Below are 21,985 nucleotides of genomic sequence, written 5' to 3' on the forward strand. Positions count from 1 at the left end.
CGACTCCCCCCAATGTCATTAGATCCGGTCGGGATTTAAAATAAGAGCTCTAAGACACAATATCATTCTAAACATCAAATTTCATTAAGATCCAAATACCCGCTTATAAGTTAAAAATACTTCATTTTTTCTATTTTTTGCGAATTAACCGGGCCCCCACTCCCCCCCCCCCAGATGGTCAAATCGGGAAAACGACTATTTCTAATTTAATCTGGTCCGGTCCCTGATACGCTTGCCAAATTTCATCGTCCTAGCTTACCTGGAAGTGCCTAAAGTAGCAAAACCGGGACCGACAGACAGACCGACAGACCGACAGAATTGGCGACTGCTATATGTCACTTGGTTAATACCAAGTGCCATAAAAAGCATAGAAATTAATCGAAAGTCCTCAAGGGATCACCTGCTGCGAAATAAAATCATTTAAACTTAAATATTTAATTTCAATAATCAATATCAACAGTTGGTCTAATATATAATATTGATGTCAATTGCGGCGAACCACTAGATTACAGCTTGGCATTGCTACCGTAAATTCTTCGTACACCTGTTCTTTGTCGATAACCCTTTTTTTCATTTCTGAAGACATACGAGCTAATATACTTTTACAAATAAATATTCAAAATTGTAAAACGGAAAATATCCTAAACTACACAATTAAACATGGGAACTGGTAATTATTTAATTGTGTAGAATAGTACTGTACAAAATAATAGTAAAACCTATAATATAATAACAAAAAAATAGAATATATAAAATAATAATATACAGAATAATAAAATATAAAATAATAATAAATTATTATATTATATAGGAAATTCTTTCGGAACTTTTCACGGTGGGATTTTCATCTAGGAAGGAGGTGGGTTCCCCAGTATCATTTGAAAACCAAATAGAAATCAAATACATAAAAAACAAGTTTTTAACTAAAAGATAGAAGCAATATTAAAACTTACAACAAACATAAATTATTCCGTATAATGAGGGGAGCTGCCCCCTCCTCAATACCTCACTAATTACGCTTAAGTTCAAATCTTCGTCCCAATCCTTTCAGAGCGACTGCTGAAACGCAAGGGCCGTTTAATTAGAATTATAAACTTTTTCTAAGTCTTACAAAACTTTACCGTGAAGAGGGAGGTATTGGAGAGGGGGTAGCTTCCCTCATATTCATAATAATTTCTGTTTGTTTTGAGTTTAATATTGCTCCTTACTTTCAGTTAAAAAAATGCTTTTTTATTTAATCTTTTTTCTTTTTTTTGAAGCAGAACTTTTATGTTAGCCGTTGTCCCGTCGCTATACCGTTATCCAGTTGTTCAACAAAAATGGCTGGAGGAGGGCAGGGGTGGATGTGTTTGAGGGTGACAAGCCCACTTTGATGCTCTAATAATACAATCGGAAACCTATTTGTAATCCCAATTCAAAAAAGTCGACTAGTAACAAATATCAGATGGATCGCTAAAGCCGCAATAATATTGGCTTTTAATTATCGCAACAACTATTTGACGGAAACGGTTTTGCGTGTTCTAATTACTGTCTAATTATTACTCTCTAATTACTCTGGATGTAGAGTTTACTCATGTCTATGCTTCACGAGCCTCTTTTTTCTTTTATTTTTTAGGTATACGCTCAAATTTATCATTTTTTTTCAAAGAAAACATTCAAAAAAATCTCCTGTAGTGTATCAAATTCAGTAGCTGATTTTGATTTGGTCCGCTCAGCCAGATCAAATCGTAAGATGAAAAGCGGAACTATGCCTGAGCTAGTGAAGCCTTTCATTTGAAACCATGGGGTTCCTCATTCTAAAATGATGTATACCGTATGACACATGCCACATATTATGCTAATATGCTAAGCGTGGGAGGGTGAGACACGAAGTGTATACCCATGAATAAGGAGAAGCTTGCCACACATGGTGAAAGAAGTAGCATTCTGAGACATACAGCACGTGGCAGAGTGGGTGGCAAATCGTTCAAAGATTGGGCTTCGACACATCTAAGAGCATGGGATAGTTTTTTAACTCCAATGGAATCTAGCTCCTCGTACTGACAGGTTCATAGCAAACGATTCCAAAAATTTCATTCCAAATAACTCTCAGAAGGAGGAATGTTTAGCATACCATAACATTGGTGCTCAGGTTTATGGGGTTTAAAAATGATGAATTTTGATTTAATTGGGAATGAGGTTCTTAATAGATCTTCACATTAATCCTTTAAATATTTTACCCTAGAAGAATTTTCAGACTATTTTCACAAGACTAAAAACCATAAACATAGCCATCTTAAGCCCAACATTTAAAGCCATGGTCTATAGTAGCCAAATAAACGTTTGAATCAAATTAATTGATAAATGAATCTTAATAATCAATGAGTGATATTAGTAACTTAATAATCAACAAACCAGGATCGATGAAAATATTTCGACAAACGCTCAACATCTCTGCCATGACGAAAACATAGGGGAACGCCTTACAGATATGTAGGGCACCTCCATAGGAGGCACAGACCAAGGTGGGATCCTGTCCCGGGGCGTCCATAATGAAAACTGAGGCACCCTCTCCCGGGGGCCGTGAATACAGGTAGAGGAGGAAGAAGGCTTCTTAAATGTACACTCAGCAGGGTCCACTGACGTGTGGACACGTCCCGTGAGTTACAAATCTTCTCCCAGCAATGGGTCAAATTGCAGTGTGATGCAGAACGTCATCATGGGAGGATAATTTATTGGGGGACAACTGTGGCAGGGCGTAAGATCAAGATCTATGGACAATGGCCTCTGCAAAGGGCTACATCGACCCTTTTGGGGCACCCGCAAGACTGGGGACCTAGCGGTTAACTCTATTCTCAAGAAATACCCATGAACTTCAGAGCTAGAAAAATTATGAATACGGCTACGGAGTTCCCGGCAAGTGACACGACACCCTCGGCGCGGGTGTTGAGAAGTAAGCAAGCCAACTATACTACAGCATTCCCGACAGGTGACGCGACTTCGAATATGGCGACAAAGTAAAACATCTAAAAACCATATCCTTCGGAAAACCAACTACAGTCATAAAACAAGCAAAATCAATAATAACTATTGGTTGTTGGAACGTCAAATCTATTTGTTTATATTCATCTTTGTTACATTCCTACGAGTCAGAAAAAACATTTCGGGGGAGGTGGGGATTTTCAAATCCCCTACCTCTCCCCCTTGATATGGCCTTGCTCTCCTGGATTTCAGGGCACTTCTTATTCAAATTTCCCAATAAATATTTGCTATTAGGCCCACCAAAAAAGATTATGCGCACGTACCTGATTGAAATCAGATTAAAAAAAAAAGAATTAAATCAGATTTTAAAAAATATATAGCGTTTTGGTCATTAAGATATGGCTGTACTTGTAAAAAGGGAAATATAGGTCAAATGAATTGAGGTTTGTTATTTACACAAAAAAATTACGATTTTGCGGTTTCAGTAAGTGAGGAGTATTCAACCAATTAAAATAAATACCACATGTGAAAGTAGATGGAAATTAGACGAGATATGAAGGATTATGTACTAAACTCTTTGTATAGTCTGCCCTGGAGGTGAAGAGAGGGAAACGAAAAGAGAGACATGGGAGAGATTCGGGGACGGACACAGCGGGGGGGGGGGCTCTGGGTACAGCCGAAATTTCAAATTTTCATGCCCCTTCTTATTTAAATTATCTAGTAAAATTAAATTTTTCGTTATTTTCATTATTACTATAATTGTGATTTAAAAAAAGTAACAAGGCATAGCTTTTTTAAACTCACATGAAGATTCTTTTACTGCATTCTTTTGATTTTTCTTCGAAGACTTTTTATTTTTCTTTTATTGCATATTTGCCTTATACTTAAAGGACTTAATATGTTTAATAAAAACAAAATTAATTTAGAATAAAATCAAGGAGTTGGATAAGCAAATTTAGACTGTTATTCATACCAAAATATTGACATAGTTTTATTAACTAAGTTGAATTAATTGTTTTAGGTCAGATGCCTTTATTTATTTATTACTACGGCACTTAAAATATAATTTTCTTAGTGTTTCATCTTTCGGGACTTTTAGTGAAAAAAAAAGTTAAAAAAAATTCAGGATTTTTTTTTTTTGTAATTCAGTACGAATTCAAGATTAATATTCCAAGAATAATTAAATTATAATTTAACATTATTAATAATTGAACATTAATGTCAACAATAAATAATTAATCTTTATTTATTATTTTGAAATTATAACTGAGATGTACAAATGGGTCATTCTCCCCCCACCCTAAAAAAGTTCGAATTTACAGTTTTCCGAAATTTTTTTCATGTTAATTCTCCGTTTTCAATATCTGAACAATTTTACTCCTCCTGATAATTGACACCTCCTATCGTGACAAATCACTGCGTTAGTATACGTAAGTGATGTCAAATTTACCAAATCTCAGAAGATTTATTACTTGACAATTAGACAAAAAAAAATATTTTGTTACTTAACAATTCAGTGTTAATATTTCACGAATTATTTTTATAGTAATTCAACACCATGAACATGTGATTCATATTATTGAGAATAATAATTCAAAATTTTAATATATGTTTTTGAAGATTTGACTAGGTAGGCTATTTCTTCAGGGGTCCTTAGGCACAACTCTCTAGACCCACTCCCAACAAAAACAAAATGTTCAGACTGACAATTTTCCTAGATTTAGTTCGAACAATTTCCTTAATTTTGGTTTCTGAAGAACTTTACTCCCCCTGAAACGAGAGGATTATTTTTCCATCAACGAAACTTTTAACGAAAAAGGAACATACTCTTATTCTTCTTTTTTTTAGAAGCCTTGCGTCAGGCACGAACCCTTGACCCCGATTTTAGGAGCCTGATGCTATACCATCTAAAAAGCCGGGCTTGTGAATGATGTCGCAATTTTGTTGCGTTAATATTTGCAAATAAAGGAGCTTCATTAAACGATTTTCCTCCAGAGTTACATGCAGTTACCAATTACATAAAGTATAATATTATACCAAGAATCAGGGGCGTTTTTTTTTTTTTGAAGGGGGGAACAGTTGTTCCCAATTATTTTCGGGGGGGAATCATTACATAACCTATGTCCCTAGACTTTCTTGATATGACCCCCCCCTCACGATAAAATGCTGAAGCTACGCCTCTGCAAAGAATCACAAAAAATAAGATTTAGGAGGGGGGTTCCTGGACATTGGCCTTGCTTGCCTTCATCTAATAAATGCAACGCTATCTAATATTTCTAAATTCTAATAGCGGTTAATTTCCAAGTTTGTTGCAAACAATTCGATCACGGCAACGTTTTCTTATCTTTACAAGACTATACAATTTGAATCAAGCTTCAGTACATAAAAAGGTTCTATATAACTTAGGCAATACCTTTAAGATAAGGTACTTAGTCAAGAATATGATTCAAATAACCTAGGTTATTACTCCTACTAAACCGCAAGTAATTAGGAGGAAAGCGAGGTGTCGGCCAATTAAAAAAAATATGTACACCAGATAGCGCGCACCTGCGTGTGGCGGAAGTGTGCCATGTGTAGCACAAAGTGAGTATTGTGTTATGTCAAGAAATGGGTGTGACGGAAATGCTCTACACCTGGAGCAAAAGATGACGCTCCAAGATGTGAACCAGGTGGAGAAGAGCGGGAGGCCCCTCGAAAGACAGATACACCTGATTTCCTCTGTAACATACTGAAAGCAAGTTGATTGACAAGTGTTCACTTAATTAGGCTTTCCTTGGGGATGTAATTAAAATTCTCGCGCAAATCTGATCAGCTGAAAAGAATTACTCTGGCTATGACGTCTGTGTTACATTAGTTCCATATCGTAAGTAAGGAAGTAACCGGATTAGCCACGCTGCTTGACTACTAAGGTCCCTGCGTCGGCCCTTCAGTGTGTTGCTACAGCACTGGCAGAGTATAAACATATGTATAAGGATGGTGTTCATGCCCACCCCAAGATTTGGCCCAAATGGCGCCTCTGGGTGATACCTGACACGGGGATGCCACGGATATTCTGTGGTAGGCATAACACTTGACTGGGTAGAGAATTTAAAGTGCCGAAACCATATAAGCAAGTGTATTCTCCTGATGAGACCTTGTGTTGGGTTGTTGCCTCTGAATTATTTGTCTTTACTGTTTTTATTGTTTGGTAAATGACGACTTATACTTATTGACGACATGACTGCCTGTCCATGGATTATTCTTTATGGTTGATTGTGTATGGCTATGCTGTTTGACCTATGTGATTGTATGGATGAGTAGGGTTAAGGCCTCATTCAAGTGCTGGTCTATATTAATCACTAATTTAGGAAAACAGTCTTCCTTTTCTCCTTCTGTCTTTTTTTTTCAATGTGTTTGTGCAGTTGCATTGGTGATTTCTCTTTTCGTAATATATATATATATATATATATATATATATATATATATATATATATATATATATATATATATATATATATATATATATATATATATATATATATATGTGTGTGTGTGTGTGTGTGTGTGTGTGGCTAGAAGACAAGCTTCTATGACTCCGATTTCAAGGACTCATCTGGTTTATGTTTAGAAATCCGTTTTTCAGTTTTCTTGTCAAGCTTTGCCTGAGCCTCTGCTTCAAGGGATTCCTTCTCTGGAGTATCTATCAAAATCCTAGTTTTCCCTTTCTTGTGCTTTTTGCGGGGACCCATTTGCATTCTTGCTTTTGGATATGGTCTTATGCTTTCAGGAGCTATAGGCAGGTTAGGTGTTGCCTAGGTTCCACCAAGACAGAAGCAGAAGAATGAACTGAACCAGGGTGAGGATCATCCTTAGTAGAATCTGCGGATTCTGTTCTTCTGGGTCAGGGCCGTTTGTCACTTCAGCTGGTAGGAAATCGGCTTCTGTGAAGACACTCGATTCAAAGGCCAAATTCCTGCCTTTTCGAAACCAGCTGTGATGTTATGAGGGTTCAGCTTTTCTAGATAGGGCTGCTTGCACAACTTTGCTAGTTCGTGTATTGAAATCCTCCGCCCTGGACTAACCTGCAGCCAAGTGTCAAATGACTCCCTGATGGCATGTTTGAATGGTGCATAAACCGAAACATCAAGGGGCTGGATGTGATGAGAGCAATGGAGAGGAAAGGTCAGAAGAAGAATGCCATTATCTTTGCAGAAGGAAACTAGTTCAATTGAAATATGGCTTTCATGATTGTCGAACAAGAGCAAAACAGGATTCTCTTTGCTGGGTTTAGCTTCTTTCTGGAAGTGCTGGAATGAACAAAAGAAATTTTCCGAGGTCATCCATCCACTGTGATGGATGATGCAGGATGCATGAGCCAATGCATCCTGGTGGTCCATCTCGATACATTCTCTCGGGAACCTTGACTCTTAGAAAAACAAACACTGGTGGAATAGTCTGACCAGTTGCAGACACAAAGCACAGCATTGTGGTGTTTTCCCCTCTTTCTGTCGACACGGTCTGTGCCACCTGTTTTGCCCCCTTTGTAGCAATCACCTTTGGAGTCTCAACAACTATGGGTACTCCTGTTTCGTCACAGTTCCAAATCCTACAAGGAGGAAAACGGAACTTGCTATACAGTCCCTGAAGATTACAAAAGAACGCACCAATTACAGTGGCATTGAAGCCAGAAGCACGAGCCTGGCTTGTATTTCCCGGTTTTCTAATGGACAAAGTGGCATTACGCTTCATAAATACTTTAAACCAGTCAACTCCTGCTCTTTCATTCAGCTCCCAACTTGGTGGGAATTTGAGCTTCAGAGTTGTTGCCCATTGATAGGCTAACTTTCTCGTTGCCTTTGGATTTAGTCCGTGGATCAATATTGAGCAGTTTTCGAGGTCTATGGCAAGTTCTCTCTCTTGTTTGGGAGTAAAAACGAACTTAGAACTCTCCTGAACACTATCATTATCATTGTTTACACTTGGGCTACCCTTCTCAAGATTTTGCATTCTACTCTTGTAGCGTTTCACGGCATCCACAAGGGTAGACTTCTTCAAAGAAAACTCTTCCGCGGCTGATCAGAAAGATGAATTCTCATTTAAGACTTGTCTCACAGCACGCTTCAGCAATTCTGGATATGGGGCGCCACCCCCTTTTCGAATATAGGTGCGAACCATCTATAAAAGCAAAATCTAAAATGTCAAGGACGGAGAGAGAAATGTCCCAAAGTTTCGTGAGATGATTTTCTTTGAGAAAACATACTTCAAAAATAGTTCTTTGTCCGGGTGTCTGGATTGATGAATAATAGATTTTAATATATTGAACATTAAGATTTATAGATTTAATATCTTTATTAAATTAATATCTTTATTAATATATTTAATTAATAAATCTAATATCTTTAGTAATTAATAAAGATTTAATATCTTTATTAATTAAGGTTTATTAGATTTAATATCTTTAATATTAAGTTTTTACTGTTTTAAAAAGTAGAGTTAAGAGAGAGTCAAACTTTAGCGTAAAGAGCGAGGCATTAAGGAGGAAAAGTCCCTTTAATATACGGAGTAATTTCTGTTCGTTTTAAGTTTTAATGTCGCTCCTTACTTTCATTTAAAAAAACTTGTTTTTTTATTTAATCACAATACAAAGCTTAATTCATTCACTGTATGGTCAGAAGTGCAAAGGCGCAAAATTATGCAGAAACTATTAAATGCCATTTTTTTTATAGATAGTGAACAGCTTTTAATTTTTTATGGTGGGGTGGTTTTTATAAATTACTATTTTTTGTATAAATGTTTTAATATCATTTTAATTTCAAGAGATTTTTCAGAACTTTTAACCCTCACCAGATTTTAGATTAAATTTAAGACCATTTCCACTACCTACCTACGACGTATAATTGTCGAATTTCCCTTCAAATTGCTGGTATTTCTTTGTTCGCATGTTTATTGTAGCAACCCATTATGCCTCCCCCCGCTAAAAAAAAACTGGATCTGCCCCAGCATTCAATAGTCTCTTATCATTTTAATTGTCATATTTAATGTTTTTTTTTTTCTTTTAATCTTAGGGCATTTTACCTTAAATGTTCTGTCAGAAGATGTTATTTTATACTCAACATTTGAATTTGGCTTGTGATAGACTCAATTGTTTATTCTGATTTATATTATTTTATTTTGGTTACTTTCGACGTCCTTGGTACTTTAGAGCCTAGGTTCTAGCTAAAAAATTTCAAATTCTTTTGCTCTCCAAAAAAAAGTTAGAAAAAAGGATTTAATCAATGCCCTTTCGTTTTGAGCATGATACTAGGTTTTTATGCATATTCAACAAATCTAGATAATTCAGTCAATCTTCTGAAGTACAGGAACTCCTTAATTGCTCTAATTCAACTGCCCCTCTAGATGCCCTAGCTGGGAGGAAATATCTATCAGAGAAAAGATCTCTTCACCGGAAACAGTAAAGATACATACGAATTTAAACGTTTCTATAGAAGCAGACTAGTCACCCCATCAGAAAAATAACACTAAATTTCAGTGATTCTTATGGTTGGCTTTTGGTGTGATTTTCTTAAATAATCTAGTGATTTCCTTGTTTCGGCAATATAAAAAATCACTATAAATAGTGACAAATCACTGGGGGTGGCAAACCTGTATAGAAGCAAGGAAGAATAAAGCATGATTTGGAAGGTAGAGGAAATAGAGTTATGGTCAAAAAGTAAAGGGGTTGCACCCTTTCTATCGGAGGTGCAAACATTATGCATCTCTTTCATCATGTGCTTCAGAATATTGATAAATTAAATACAGATTGAAAATATGGGCTTTAGTTTGAGACTTACACCATGAACTTTACACCATTTGGTTTACTCCGCGCGCGCGGAGTAAACCCAGCGGTTTTGTTGCGACGAATGAAAAAAATCTGTTTGCCATACTAACTCTTCAAACATTAGAATCTAGAAATGGTGCCAATCAGGAAAACAGGGGTATCGGGGCCCACACTGGCACCCCTGAATCAATAAACTAAATTGTCTCGAATTTCTCGGCCCTTCTTATTCAAATTATTAAATAATGTTTTTCATATCCTTGCCCCTGGAAAAAAATCTAACATACGTGCTTGTCCCAGTTTAAGGCCCTCAATCATTATCAGGGACAAACTTTTTAACAGGAAATATAGAATCCCTCCCTTATGTGTTTAATCTGCGAATGTTCTTCTGGAGTTTTTTGGTGTGCCATAATGAATTCAGTTATCAAACAGTTCGTGGTAACGAACGTTACCACAACGAACCACGTTAACACGTTAACATGGGTAAGGAGCGACCCGGCTCAATAGTAACTGAAACTCTAAAAAACGGAATTTTGATATCAATGATTACATCAAAAGAATCGCATTTTAATGCTGATTTTAAATAGTATAAGTTTCATCAAGTTTAGTCTTACCCATCAAAAGTTACGAGCCTGAGAATATTTGCCTTATTTTTGAAAATAGTGGGAAATATTCCCTAAAAGTAATACAATCTTACTGAAAATCCACCATCAGATTCAGCGTATCAGAGAACACAATTGTAGAAGTTTCAAGCTCCTATCTATAAAAACGTGGAATTTCGCATTTTTTGCCAGAAGACAGATCACGGATGCGTGTGTTGTTTTTTTATCCCAGGGGTGATCGTATCGACTCAGTTGTCCTAGAATGTCGCGAGAGGGCTCATTTTAACAGAAATTAAAAGTTCTAGTGCCCTTTTAAGTGACCAAAAAATTGGAGGGCACCTAAGGCCCCTCCCACGCTCATTTTTCGCCAAAGTCACCGGATGAAAATTCCGAGATAGCCATTTTATTCACCATTGTCGAAAAACCCAATAACTATGTCTTTCGGGACGACTTACTCCCCCACAGTCCCCGTGAGAGGGGCTGCAAGTTACAAACTTTGACCGTTGTTTACATATACTAATGGCTATCGGGAAGTGTACAGACGTTTTCAGGGGGATTTTTGGTTTGGGGGGGGGGGAAAGTTGAGGGGGGGTACATGGGAGGAATTTGACATAGGGGAAGAGAATTTGAATGAAGGGGTGTAGGACTTTCTAGTATTATTTAGAAAAAACAACGAAAAAATAAATATGAAAAGTTTTTTCAACTGAAAGTAAGGAGCAGCATTAAAACTTAAAACGAACAGAAATTATAACGCATATGAGGGGTTCACCTGCTCGTAATACCTCGCTGTTTACGCTAAAGTATTTTTAGTAATTTCAACTATTTGTTCTACGGCCTTTTTGATTCAGGGGTCATTTTTAAGGAATTGGGACAAAATTCAAGTTTTAGTGAAAAGAGCGAGGTACTGACGACGGGGTGAACCCCCTCATATACGTAATAAAAAACATACGAATATAGAAGTTCGTTACCTAAGGTAATTCGTAAGTTACGTATATGTTTTACTAATGAAAGCGTTCGTAAATAATTAAAAGCTCTAGTTGCCTTTTAAGTAATCAAAAAATTGGAGGGCAACTAGTCCTTCTCTCCCGCTCCTTTTTTTTTCTCAAATTCTTCCGATTAAAACTATGAGAAAGCCATTTAGCCAAAAACAATTAATATGCAATTATTGTTTTAATTATTTATGTGCGGAGAGCCAAAATCAAAACATGCATTAATTCAAAAACGTTCAGAAATTAAATAAAGAAAAACAAGTTTTTACTGAAAGTAACTGAAACAAAACTGAAAGTAAGGAGCGACATTAAAACTTAAAACGAACAGAAATTACTCCATATATGAAAGAGGCTTTTCCTCCTCAACGGCTTGCTCTTTAAGCTAAAGTTTTTGACTGTTTTAAAAAGTAGAGTTAATAGAAAGAGTCAAACTTTAGCGTAAAGAGCGGGGCGTTGACGAGGAAAAGCCCCTTTCATATACGGAGTAATTTCTGTTCATTTTAAGTTTTAATGTCGCTCCTTACTTTCACTTAAAAAACTTTTTTTTTCATTCAATAGCATCATAGATTGACTCAGGGCCTAGGGTTAGCCGACTTGCAAACATCGGCTACACCACATGGTATATGCCAGGAAGGGAAGGTTGGAATTATGATATGTGTGGTGAAAGGAGGTGAGTTTAGAAAGCCCTTCTATATGTGACACGGATTTTGCCACGAGTGGAGGGAAAACTAGCGTTTCGAAATGTGAACTAAAAGGAGAGTGGCAGACCCCTCGTTCACGGCTTAAGTTTCCAGTCCTAATAGTTGGAAATAGTTTTAGACTTACCTTGTTTTCATTGAGCAATGTTCCTCCAGTTATATTCTCTCGATACTCCGGATGGCAGGAATGGGACTCGGGACTTCCTGTGGAATGACTTCGAAAGGCTATATTTTTTGGCCATGTGTTCTGGGGACTGAAAAAAAAGCAAAAAGAGTATTGGAGTACAAGGCGATGGTTAAAGTTAATTTGAGGAGGAGCTTTAAGTCTGCGTATATATAAATGCCTGCTAATAGGGAAGCAAAGGCAAATATCGCGTGTAGCCATATTTGTCCAAAAGTACGTTCTTCATGTGAGATACCTAAGTATGACTATCTCCCAGGGTCTGAGGAGGGGAAGGGTTGGTCAAAAAAATTTTAACAGTTAAGTGACGTAATGTCATTAAATTTCAACGGGCTAGGGCCTTTCTCTTTTACATAGATGACATTCAAGTTATTAAAATAATGCCGTAAAAAGTATTCAATTTTCATGGAATTGGTGACATTTCATGAACTTTCAAAAAAGAAAGGAAGACGAGTTTCGGTGGCTTGAGGAGTCTTTAAAAAAGAAAATTAAAGATTTTGGTTTAAATATATATATATATATATATATATATATATATATATATATATATATATATATGTATATATATATATATATATGTATATATATATATATATATATATATATATATATATATATATATATATATATATGTATATATATATATATATATATATATATATATATATATATATATATATATATATATATATATATATATATATATATATATATATATATAAACGACGCATTTCCCAAATTAGACATTAGAAAATAAATTTCCCCCTTCCTCCCCCCGTGATTTGACGCGACTGGGACGAACATCAAAGGATAAGGATACAAATCCTCCAGAGCAATTGCTAGCACATAGACCGTAGAATGGACGTTTCAGTTTCTGGGTCATTTTACAGGAGCGAGTAGCAAGCTTGTCACCTAACCTTAATATGGCGGGGATCGAATTGTAACCCCTTTAAAGCTACTAATTAACGCGCGTCTAATTAGGCAGATTGAACACCATTTTTTTTGGTAGTAGTGTTTTAACGCCACCACGGATTTCCGCCACCTTTTAATTCAGATAGGTACGAGTATACATAGATATAGGCATAGACATAAGAACAGACATAGACATAGAAATAAACATAGACATAGGCATAAAAATAAGACACAGATATAGACAAAAACGTAGACATAGATATAAACATAGACTAACCTAACCTGTCTATTCTAACCCAACTAATGATACAAAATTTCCTGGGTGGCAGAAAACATACGCTGGCGGAAAACGGCGGTGCCGTTAAAACACTCGACTCGTTTTTTCTCTCCTGCAAATTGCAGATAAAAAAGTTAAAACAACCAAAGTTAATCGTATATCTACTGTTCGATCAAGAGTCATAAATTTTAATTACCAATTTAAAACTGGCACAGTTTTAAAATTCTAATATCCTTGGGACTGTGGCAGATAGCTCAAAGCTAATTACACAATTTAACTTCACCTTGAAAAACCTTAAACTTGTTAATTTGACCATGGTTGTCAATTTACGACAGTCCAATTAAGAGCGAATCCAATCCCTTGGCAATCAAAAATTTCAAGAGGGAAATAGCGAAAATGCATTTTTCTGGTTCAGAAGGGACAGTTTTTATTTCTATTAAATAAAAAAAAAAGTTTTTTTTAACTGCAAGTAAGGACCGACATTAAAACTTAAAATGAACAGAAATTACTCCTTTATATCAAAGAGGTTGTCCCCTCCGCAACGCCTCGCTCTTTACGCTAAAGTTTGACTCTGTCACAACTCAACTTTTTTAAACAATAAAGAAACTGTAGCGTAAAGAGCAAGGCGTTGTGCAGGGGACAATCTCTTTCATACAAAAATGTGCGTGGGAGGGGGCCTAGGTGCCCTCCAATTTTTTGGTCACTTAAAAGGGCACTAGAGCTTTTAATTTCCGTTAGAATGAGCCCTCTTACAAAATTTTGTAAGGGGTCGATACGATCGCCCCTGGAAAAAAAAAGAAAAATAAATAAACACGCATCCGTGATCCGTCTTCTGGCAAAAAATACAGAATTCCACATTTTTGTAGATTGGAGCTTGAAACTTTTGCAGTAGGGTTCTCTGATACGCTGAATCTGATGGTGTGATTTTGGTTAAGATTCTATGACTTTTAGGAATGTAACTCCCTATTTTGTAAAATAAGGCATATTTTCTCAGGCTCGTAACTTTTGATGGGTAAGACTAATCTTGATGAAACTTCTATATTTAAAATCAGCATTAAAACTTGATTCTTTTGATGTAACTATTGGTATCAAAGTTCCGTTTTTTTTAGAGTTACCACGAACTGTTTGATCAGAATTTTATTCCAACCAAATCGAACCTTTAGTTTGAAAGAAGGGAATGTGTGTACTAGAAAGCAGTGAAAAAAGCAGAACGAGTTTTAGAAAGCACTGTGAGTATAATTATGTATGGAGAAACTTCAGCCACCTCCCAAGTGATTTCCAACAAATTAAAGTAATTTCTAGGGTATCAACCCAGAATAATCTGGGGCGTCGAGTTTCTCCTAGCACCTTGAGACGTATTTGGTAGAACTATTCTAGGTGTACAGTCTTTTTACATCTGGAAGGCATGCATAAGCCACCTACGCAGCCCTAAAACATATATGAGCAGCTAACCGACGATGATGAGCAGCTTCTATGCATATTATTATCAACTTCTTGTCATGTAGCAGCTTTTAGTAACTTCATAACAAGAGCTAAGAGCTCATATGGCACTTGTGACGAGGCGAGAAGAGCTAAGAGCCAAGAGATCATATGGTATGAGCTCTAACAAAATTCTATGAATCAATAGATTGATTTAAAAAGGAAAATAAGAGGCTTAATGCCGGTCAGAATTTAAAATAAGAGCTCTGAGCCACGATGTCCTTCTAAGTATAAAAATTCATTAAGATCCGATCACCCACTCGTAAGTTATAAATACCTAAATTTTTCTAATTTTTACTCTCCCTTTAGCCCCCCAGATGGTCGAATCTGGGAAAACGACTCTATCAAGTCAAATTGTGCAGCTCTCTGACACGCCTACCAATTTTCATCGTCCTAGCACGTCCAGAAGCACCAAACTCGCCAAATCACTGAAACCCTCCCCCCAACTCCCCCAAAGAGAGCGAATCCAGTACGATTCTGTCAATCACGTATCAAGGACATTTGTTTATTCTATCCACCAAGCTTTATCCCGATTCCTCCACTCCAAGTGTTTTTCCAAGATTTCCCCCTCCAACTCCCCCCAATGTCAAAAGATCTGGTCGGGATTCGAAATAAGAGCTCTGAGACATGAATTCCTTCTAAAAATAAAATTTCATTAAGATCCGATCATCTATTCGTAAGATAAAAATACCCCAATTTTCACGTTTTCCAAAAATTCCGGTTTCCCCCTCCAACTCCCCCCAATGTCACAGGATCTGGTCGGAATTCAAAATTAGAACTTTAAAGCACAAGATCCTTCTAAATATCAAATTTCATTAAGATCTGGTCACCCTTTCGTAAGTTACAAATACCTCAATTTTCAAAATTACCCCCCCCCCCCAATTCCACCGAAGAGAGCAGATCCGGTCCGGTTATGTCAGTCACGTATCTTAGACAGATTTCTATTCTTCCCATCCAGTTTCATCTTGATCTCACCGCTTTAAGTATTTTCTAAGATTTCCGGTCCCCCCAAATGCCCACCCCCAATTACGCTTGATCCGGTTAAGATTTAAAATAAGAGATCTGAGTTACGAGGTCGTTCTAAATATGAAGTTTCATGAAGATCCGATCACTCCTTCGTAAGTTAAAAATACGTCATTGTTTCTTATTTTTCAGAATTAACCCCCCCCCCCCCAATAGAGCGGATCCGTTCCAATTATGTAAATCACGTATGTAAGACTTCTGATTATTTTCCCCACCAATTTTCATCCCGATCCCTCCAATCAAAGCGTTTTCCATGATTTTAGGTTCCCCCACCCCAAACTTCCCCCAATGTCACCAGATCCAGTCAGGATTTAAAATAATTGCTTTGAGACACGATATCCTTCTAAATATCAAATTTCATTGAGATCCGATCACCCGTTCGTAAGTTAAAAATACCTCATTTTTTTCTAATTTTTCAGAATTAACCCCTCCCCCAACTACCCCAAAGAGAGCGGATCCGTTCCTTTTATGTCAATCATGTATCCAGGACTTGTGCTTATTTTCCCCACCAAGTTTCATCCCGATCCCTCCACTCTAAGTGTTTTCCAAGTTTTAGGTTTCCCCCTCGCAACTCCACCCCCCCAATGTCACCAGATCCGGTCGGGTTTAAAATAAGAGCTCTGAGTCACGATATCATTCCAAACATCAAATTTCATTAAAATCCCATCACCCGCTCATAAGTTAAAAATACTTCATTTTTCTATTTTTTACGAATTAACCGGGCCTCCACTCCCCCCCAGATGGTCAAATTGGGAAAACGACTATTTCTAATTTAAGCTGGTCATGTCCCTGATACGCCTGCCAAATTTCATCGGCCTAGCTTACCTGGAAGTGCCTAAAGTAGCAAAACCGGGACCGACAGACCGACAGAATTGGCGATTGCTATATGTCACTTGGTTAATACCAAGTGCCATAAAAAGGCTACGGTAGCAATTTTTTTCGTTTGAAACACCAGCACAAGCTGCTCTTTATTCACACATTTAGGAGCATCTGAGCAGGTGCTGATGAGCAGCTTCTATGCATATTATTAGCAGCTTCTCAAAACTGTATATAGCAGCATTTGGTAGCTTTGTAAAAAGGCTGCGCTAATAATTTTTCCGTTAAGAAGATGGCCAAAGGCATCCTGATCATCGCATTCATTTTCTTTTTTTTTTATTTATGTTCCTATGAATATCACGTTTAATAGCAGTATTTGACATTTCATAAAATAGAACTCTTACTCCAGCTGGAAGACAGCCACAAGCAACTCATATATGGTGCAAACATGAGCAGCTCCTACACAAATTATCATCAACTCCTCCTAACTATCTCAAAATAAAAGCTTTCGAGGAGACGGTACTCTTTATTTTCTCATTCAGAAGACAGAAACTGGAAGCCTGAGAAGGATTTTCCTACATAATGAGCAGCTGAGCAGCTGCTGATGAGCAGTTTCTCCCCGTCATATTCTAGCACTGGGTAACTTAGTAAAAAGTCTAAAGGCATTCTTTTGCTAATCTTGTGCAATTTAATTAGCCGAATTTAATTAGCAAATTCGAATTTAGAATTGTTGAACACAAAATTAAACTCTTACTCCAGCTGGAAGACGGCCACAAGCAACTTAAGCAGCTCTTTTATGGTGCAAAGATGAGCAGCTCCTACACAAATTATCATCAATCCTCCTAGTTATCTCAAAATAAAATCTTAAAAGGAGACGGTATTCTTTATTTCCCCATTCGGAAGACAGAAACGGGAAGCCTGAGCAGGAATTTCCTGTATAATGAGCAGCTGGGCAGCTGCCGATGAGCAGTTTCTCCCCGTCATATTGTAGGATGGGTAACTTAATAAAAAAGTCTACAGGCATTCTTTTGCTAATCTCGTTCAGTTTAATTAGCCGAATTTGATTAGCAAATTTGAATTTAGAATTGTTGAACAAACATGGCGTGCTTGTAGTGTTATAGCCTACGTAAACATATTTTGCATATTACCTAAAAGGTTTCAAATACAATACTAAGCGGTGTTGAACCACTCTGATCCTAATGGGTTTCCTTTGCAAACATAATCCTTTCAATCCTTTGCAAATATAATTAGATTTAATTCTGAAGTTAAAAAATTAATTATAAGAGAAAAGGGCATAAAAAAGGAACTAATAGAAATAATGATAAAACAAACGAAAAGTTAGTTCTAAATACTTTCATATTATAGAAACTACATTTTTCTTGGATTTCGGAAAGATAATTTCACAAAAAAAAAATATAGAATTTTATTTATACGTATTTTCTTCTCTATAACATCTTATGTAAAATAGTTTAGGGTTCGAAAAAAAAAATAATAGGAGAAAAAGAAAAAGAGAAAAAGGCATAAAAAAGGAACTAATGGAAATAATGATAAAACAAACGAAAAGTTAGTTCTAAATGTTTTCATATTATAGAAACTACATTTTTTTTTAATTTTAGTTTACTCACACTATTTCATGAACGTAAATTTTTCTTGGATTTCGGAAAGATAATTTCACAAAAAAAAAATATAGAATTTTATTTATACGTATTTTCTTCTCTATAACATCTTATGTAAAATAGTTTAGGGTTCACAAAAAAACAATAGGAGAAAAAGAAAAGAGAAAAAGGCATAAAAAAGGAACTAATGGAAATAATGATAAAACAAACGAAAAGTTAGTTCTAAATACTTTCATATTATAAAAACTACATTTTTTTTTAATTTTAGTTTACTCACACTATTTCATGAACGTAAAATTTTTCTTGGATTTCGGAAAGATAATTTCACAAAAAAAATATAGAATTTTATTTATACGTATTTTCTTCTCTATAACATCTTATGTAAAATAGTTTAGGGTTCGAAAAAAAAAAACAAATCTGCCACAAGAAAACTACGCTATTACAAGTTTTGAAAGATCCTAAAACCGCTTTACGGGGTTAAGTAAAATATATGGGTAACAAAAAAAAAGTAAAATCAGTCAGTTGGGTAAATGTCAGAAAAAGCGTCAGAATGTAAATAAACGAATCTAACAAAGAATTAACAAGGAATCAACAGGAGGTCAGCAAGGAATGAAGAAAGGCTGGAAAGATTAAAACAAATCCAGCGTATGATCCCTCCGTTGGGAGTTGCAATATTTACATATACACAGACTCCATTGAACTTAAGCAACACCCAAACTAAAAAAGGGGTAGCCAAACCAGGGTTGCCACCCGGCAAAAAAGAAATCACTAGATTTTGGTGATTTTTCGTTGATTTAGTGATTTATGTGTTGACTTAGGGATTATTTTTTTTGTTTAAGATATATTCAAAAATCACTAGAAATAGTGATATATTACTAAGGGTAACCCCAAGCCGGACCAGCAACTGCAATTTTACATTAAATAACTTACATATCAGAGACGGTTCTTTGGCGTATCTCATTTGAGAAAGTAGTACAGCCCTCTTCTACATCGTTTAGTTCTTGGGTAGTCTTGGTATTTAAGTCAGACAATACATAACTTCTGCTGCTGTCATTAGCGCTTTGTCTATAAGGTGTAGACGCCTTATCATAAGTAATAGCATCAAGAGAGCCGTTTTCGAAAGACCTCTTCATTCCTTTCAAAAACTCTGAATAAGAGAGGTCATTCCCCAAATCCTTGTCATAGACTTCTGGTTCAGATTCGAGAATTGTTTCAGTAGACAGCCTAGGGTTGAAACTTCTTCGATTTATACTTTTTCTATTCTTTCGGAGGTGTTCAAATGATGAGTCAATAATGTCTTTAATAATTTCTTCATCTGAACTTTTAGAAAATGAGTTTGGTTCGTCAGATATTTTAATATCGATTCCAGCATCGTTCAACTGAGTACCTTCTGTTGATTGTCCTGCGCTAACTTGAGCTGAGCACTTTGAATCATTTCCATCAGCTATTCTAGGTCGAAATTCCCCCTTTTCAGGGCAGGAAGAAGATATACTGCCGCTAGTACTGACTGCTATACAGCTTGCACTACGGGAAAATGGGGCTGATATAAAGATTTTCACGCTTCCCTCACTCTGGGGCCGAGCATATTCGGTTTTTGCATTAAAACTAAAATATGATGACCTCGATTTATTCCGAAAGCTTCGGTCAAATTTCTCAATTCGTTTATTTAATTTTTCTCGTAGAGACATTATATTGTCTTCAATTTGTTTTGATTTTATATTACATTTCTCGTATAATGAATGTCTTGATGTGTTCACAGAGGAGTTCGAGACTGTATCGGACTGGGTATCAAAGCTGTCATTTAAGCCTCCTGGCGTGATGCCAGTGGAGTTTGACAGAGATCTTATACGGCGTTTTACTGCTCCCGTGAGTGATTTTTGGCTCTTCTGTCTACTTAACGGGGATACAAACTCTCTTTTGTAGTTCTCATTAGGCTCAGAAATGCTATGTTGCAAAGTACTCACGCTTTGTGATCTATCAGACTTTTTTAAGTTGTTTTTACTACCAAACCACTTTCTATTCATAAATAGCTGGTCAGATGCTCCAGATCCGGGTGATGATGTAATACTTAGGCTGCTGACAGAGTTCAAAGAGGTCGATTCAACTCGCGAAAGGGCCAGATGAGCAAGATAACTATGCCGCCAAACACTAGGAATTACTTTCTCTGACCGATCTGACCTTTTAATGCTTTTTGAGGTTGAACTCTGTGATTGATACCCATTGTTTAGATAACAACCCTGTTTTTCAAATAACTCATACTCTTCGCCAAATTCACCATGACAAATATCAATCTGTTTTAAATGCATTGCTCTGAAAAAGCGTGTAATAGCTTTCTGATGAAGTACCTAGGACAATGAAGATGTAATCTTATGGTTTCATTTGATTAAGTGAAAACTGTATATATTGAAGAGATAGAAAAAAATATTAAAAAAGACCTTCATGATGCAGATTTTGGTAATAGAGGGCATCAAATTAAAAAAAAAAGAAACGCGGATGAAAAAATCAGCACGAGATAAGCTAAAACAAATCGCACCAAGTAGATAATAGGGTAAAATTTTCTTTGGGATTAAGCCAGTGCCGTGCCCAGGTTCTTTGTTCGGAGGAGGGGGTTAAAAACGGTATTTGTCTGTTAAACGAAACACACTCAAAAATTCATCTGTGTAAGATCTGACAGAAACTGGTTTGCCTCACTGGGATCGGTTATGATTTGCTTATTTCGAAATATACCAAAATATGATGATAATATAATATTTTAGGAACAAAATTATGGATGCTACGACAAAGAATTATGGAAAGCAGGCCGAACAGAACGCAATATATTAAATAGCTAAATTAACCTAACCCCTAAACATCTCTAAATATTAAATATTTAATTAAAACGTACCTACATCGTAGTTTTCTCACTCAAAATAAGCAAATCAGAACCGATTCCAGAGAGACAAACCGGTTTCTGTCAGATCTTACACAGAGTAATTAATGAGTGTTTTGTTTAACAGACAAGTGTCCAAAAGACTTTTAAAAACGCATCAAAATCTGCTTTTATGCTTTTTATTACGTTTTTACGGGTTGGACAAAAAGTTCGGGGGTGATATCGAACCCCCTTGGATTTGACAGATGGTCAATGTTTAAATTTTTGTAGAAAAAAGGCCTTTTCAAATCTAAGTCAGTAGTTCTGCATAGCCTATTATTTTCACGGTTTGACGTGACAACACTGACGAAAATGTGATACTACTCAAAAACCTCACAATTTTAAAACAATCATAAGAAAAACCTCAGAAAACTGTGATTTTCTGACATGAACAGACCTTATTGGAGTTTAAGGGGAAAAAATATTTTTGATGTCCTTGGTACTTTAAAAACTATCTCACCGTTTTAGTGAATCACTAATCACAAATTCTTTTATAAGTTACTGGGTTTAGTCACAGCTATGTTTATGCATTTCTATGACCTGTTCAAACATTATACACAAACTGAATTTGTTTTTTAAACTGAACACAGCTGAAAAAAGGAAATTCGATATCCTTCGAAAAAATTCGTGCTTTAGAATTCGCTTAAACTAGCATTTAATTCAAAATGAGTCATTGCCAATTGGTTTCGAATTTTATTTAGTTACGCAAAAGAAGCAGAATTAATCACTC

The 21,985-nt window shown here is 36.1% G+C and overlaps 1 protein-coding gene across 1 annotated transcript in view; it reads right to left on the reverse strand.

Moving 5' to 3' along the window:
- LOC136037398 (uncharacterized) overlaps positions 1 to 21,985 on the reverse strand; it is a 154,314-nt gene that overhangs the window by 115,562 nt on the left and 16,767 nt on the right. The window contains exon 2 of the mRNA XM_065720143.1: positions 12,171 to 12,297. Coding sequence (XP_065576215.1) covers positions 12,171 to 12,297 — 127 coding nt within the window. The remainder of the gene's footprint in view (positions 1 to 12,170; positions 12,298 to 21,985) is intronic.

The sequence above is a fragment of the Artemia franciscana genome, chromosome 16 (genome assembly GCF_032884065.1).
Source record: "Artemia franciscana chromosome 16, ASM3288406v1, whole genome shotgun sequence".
NCBI classification, from domain to species: Eukaryota; Metazoa; Arthropoda; class Branchiopoda; order Anostraca; family Artemiidae; genus Artemia; species Artemia franciscana.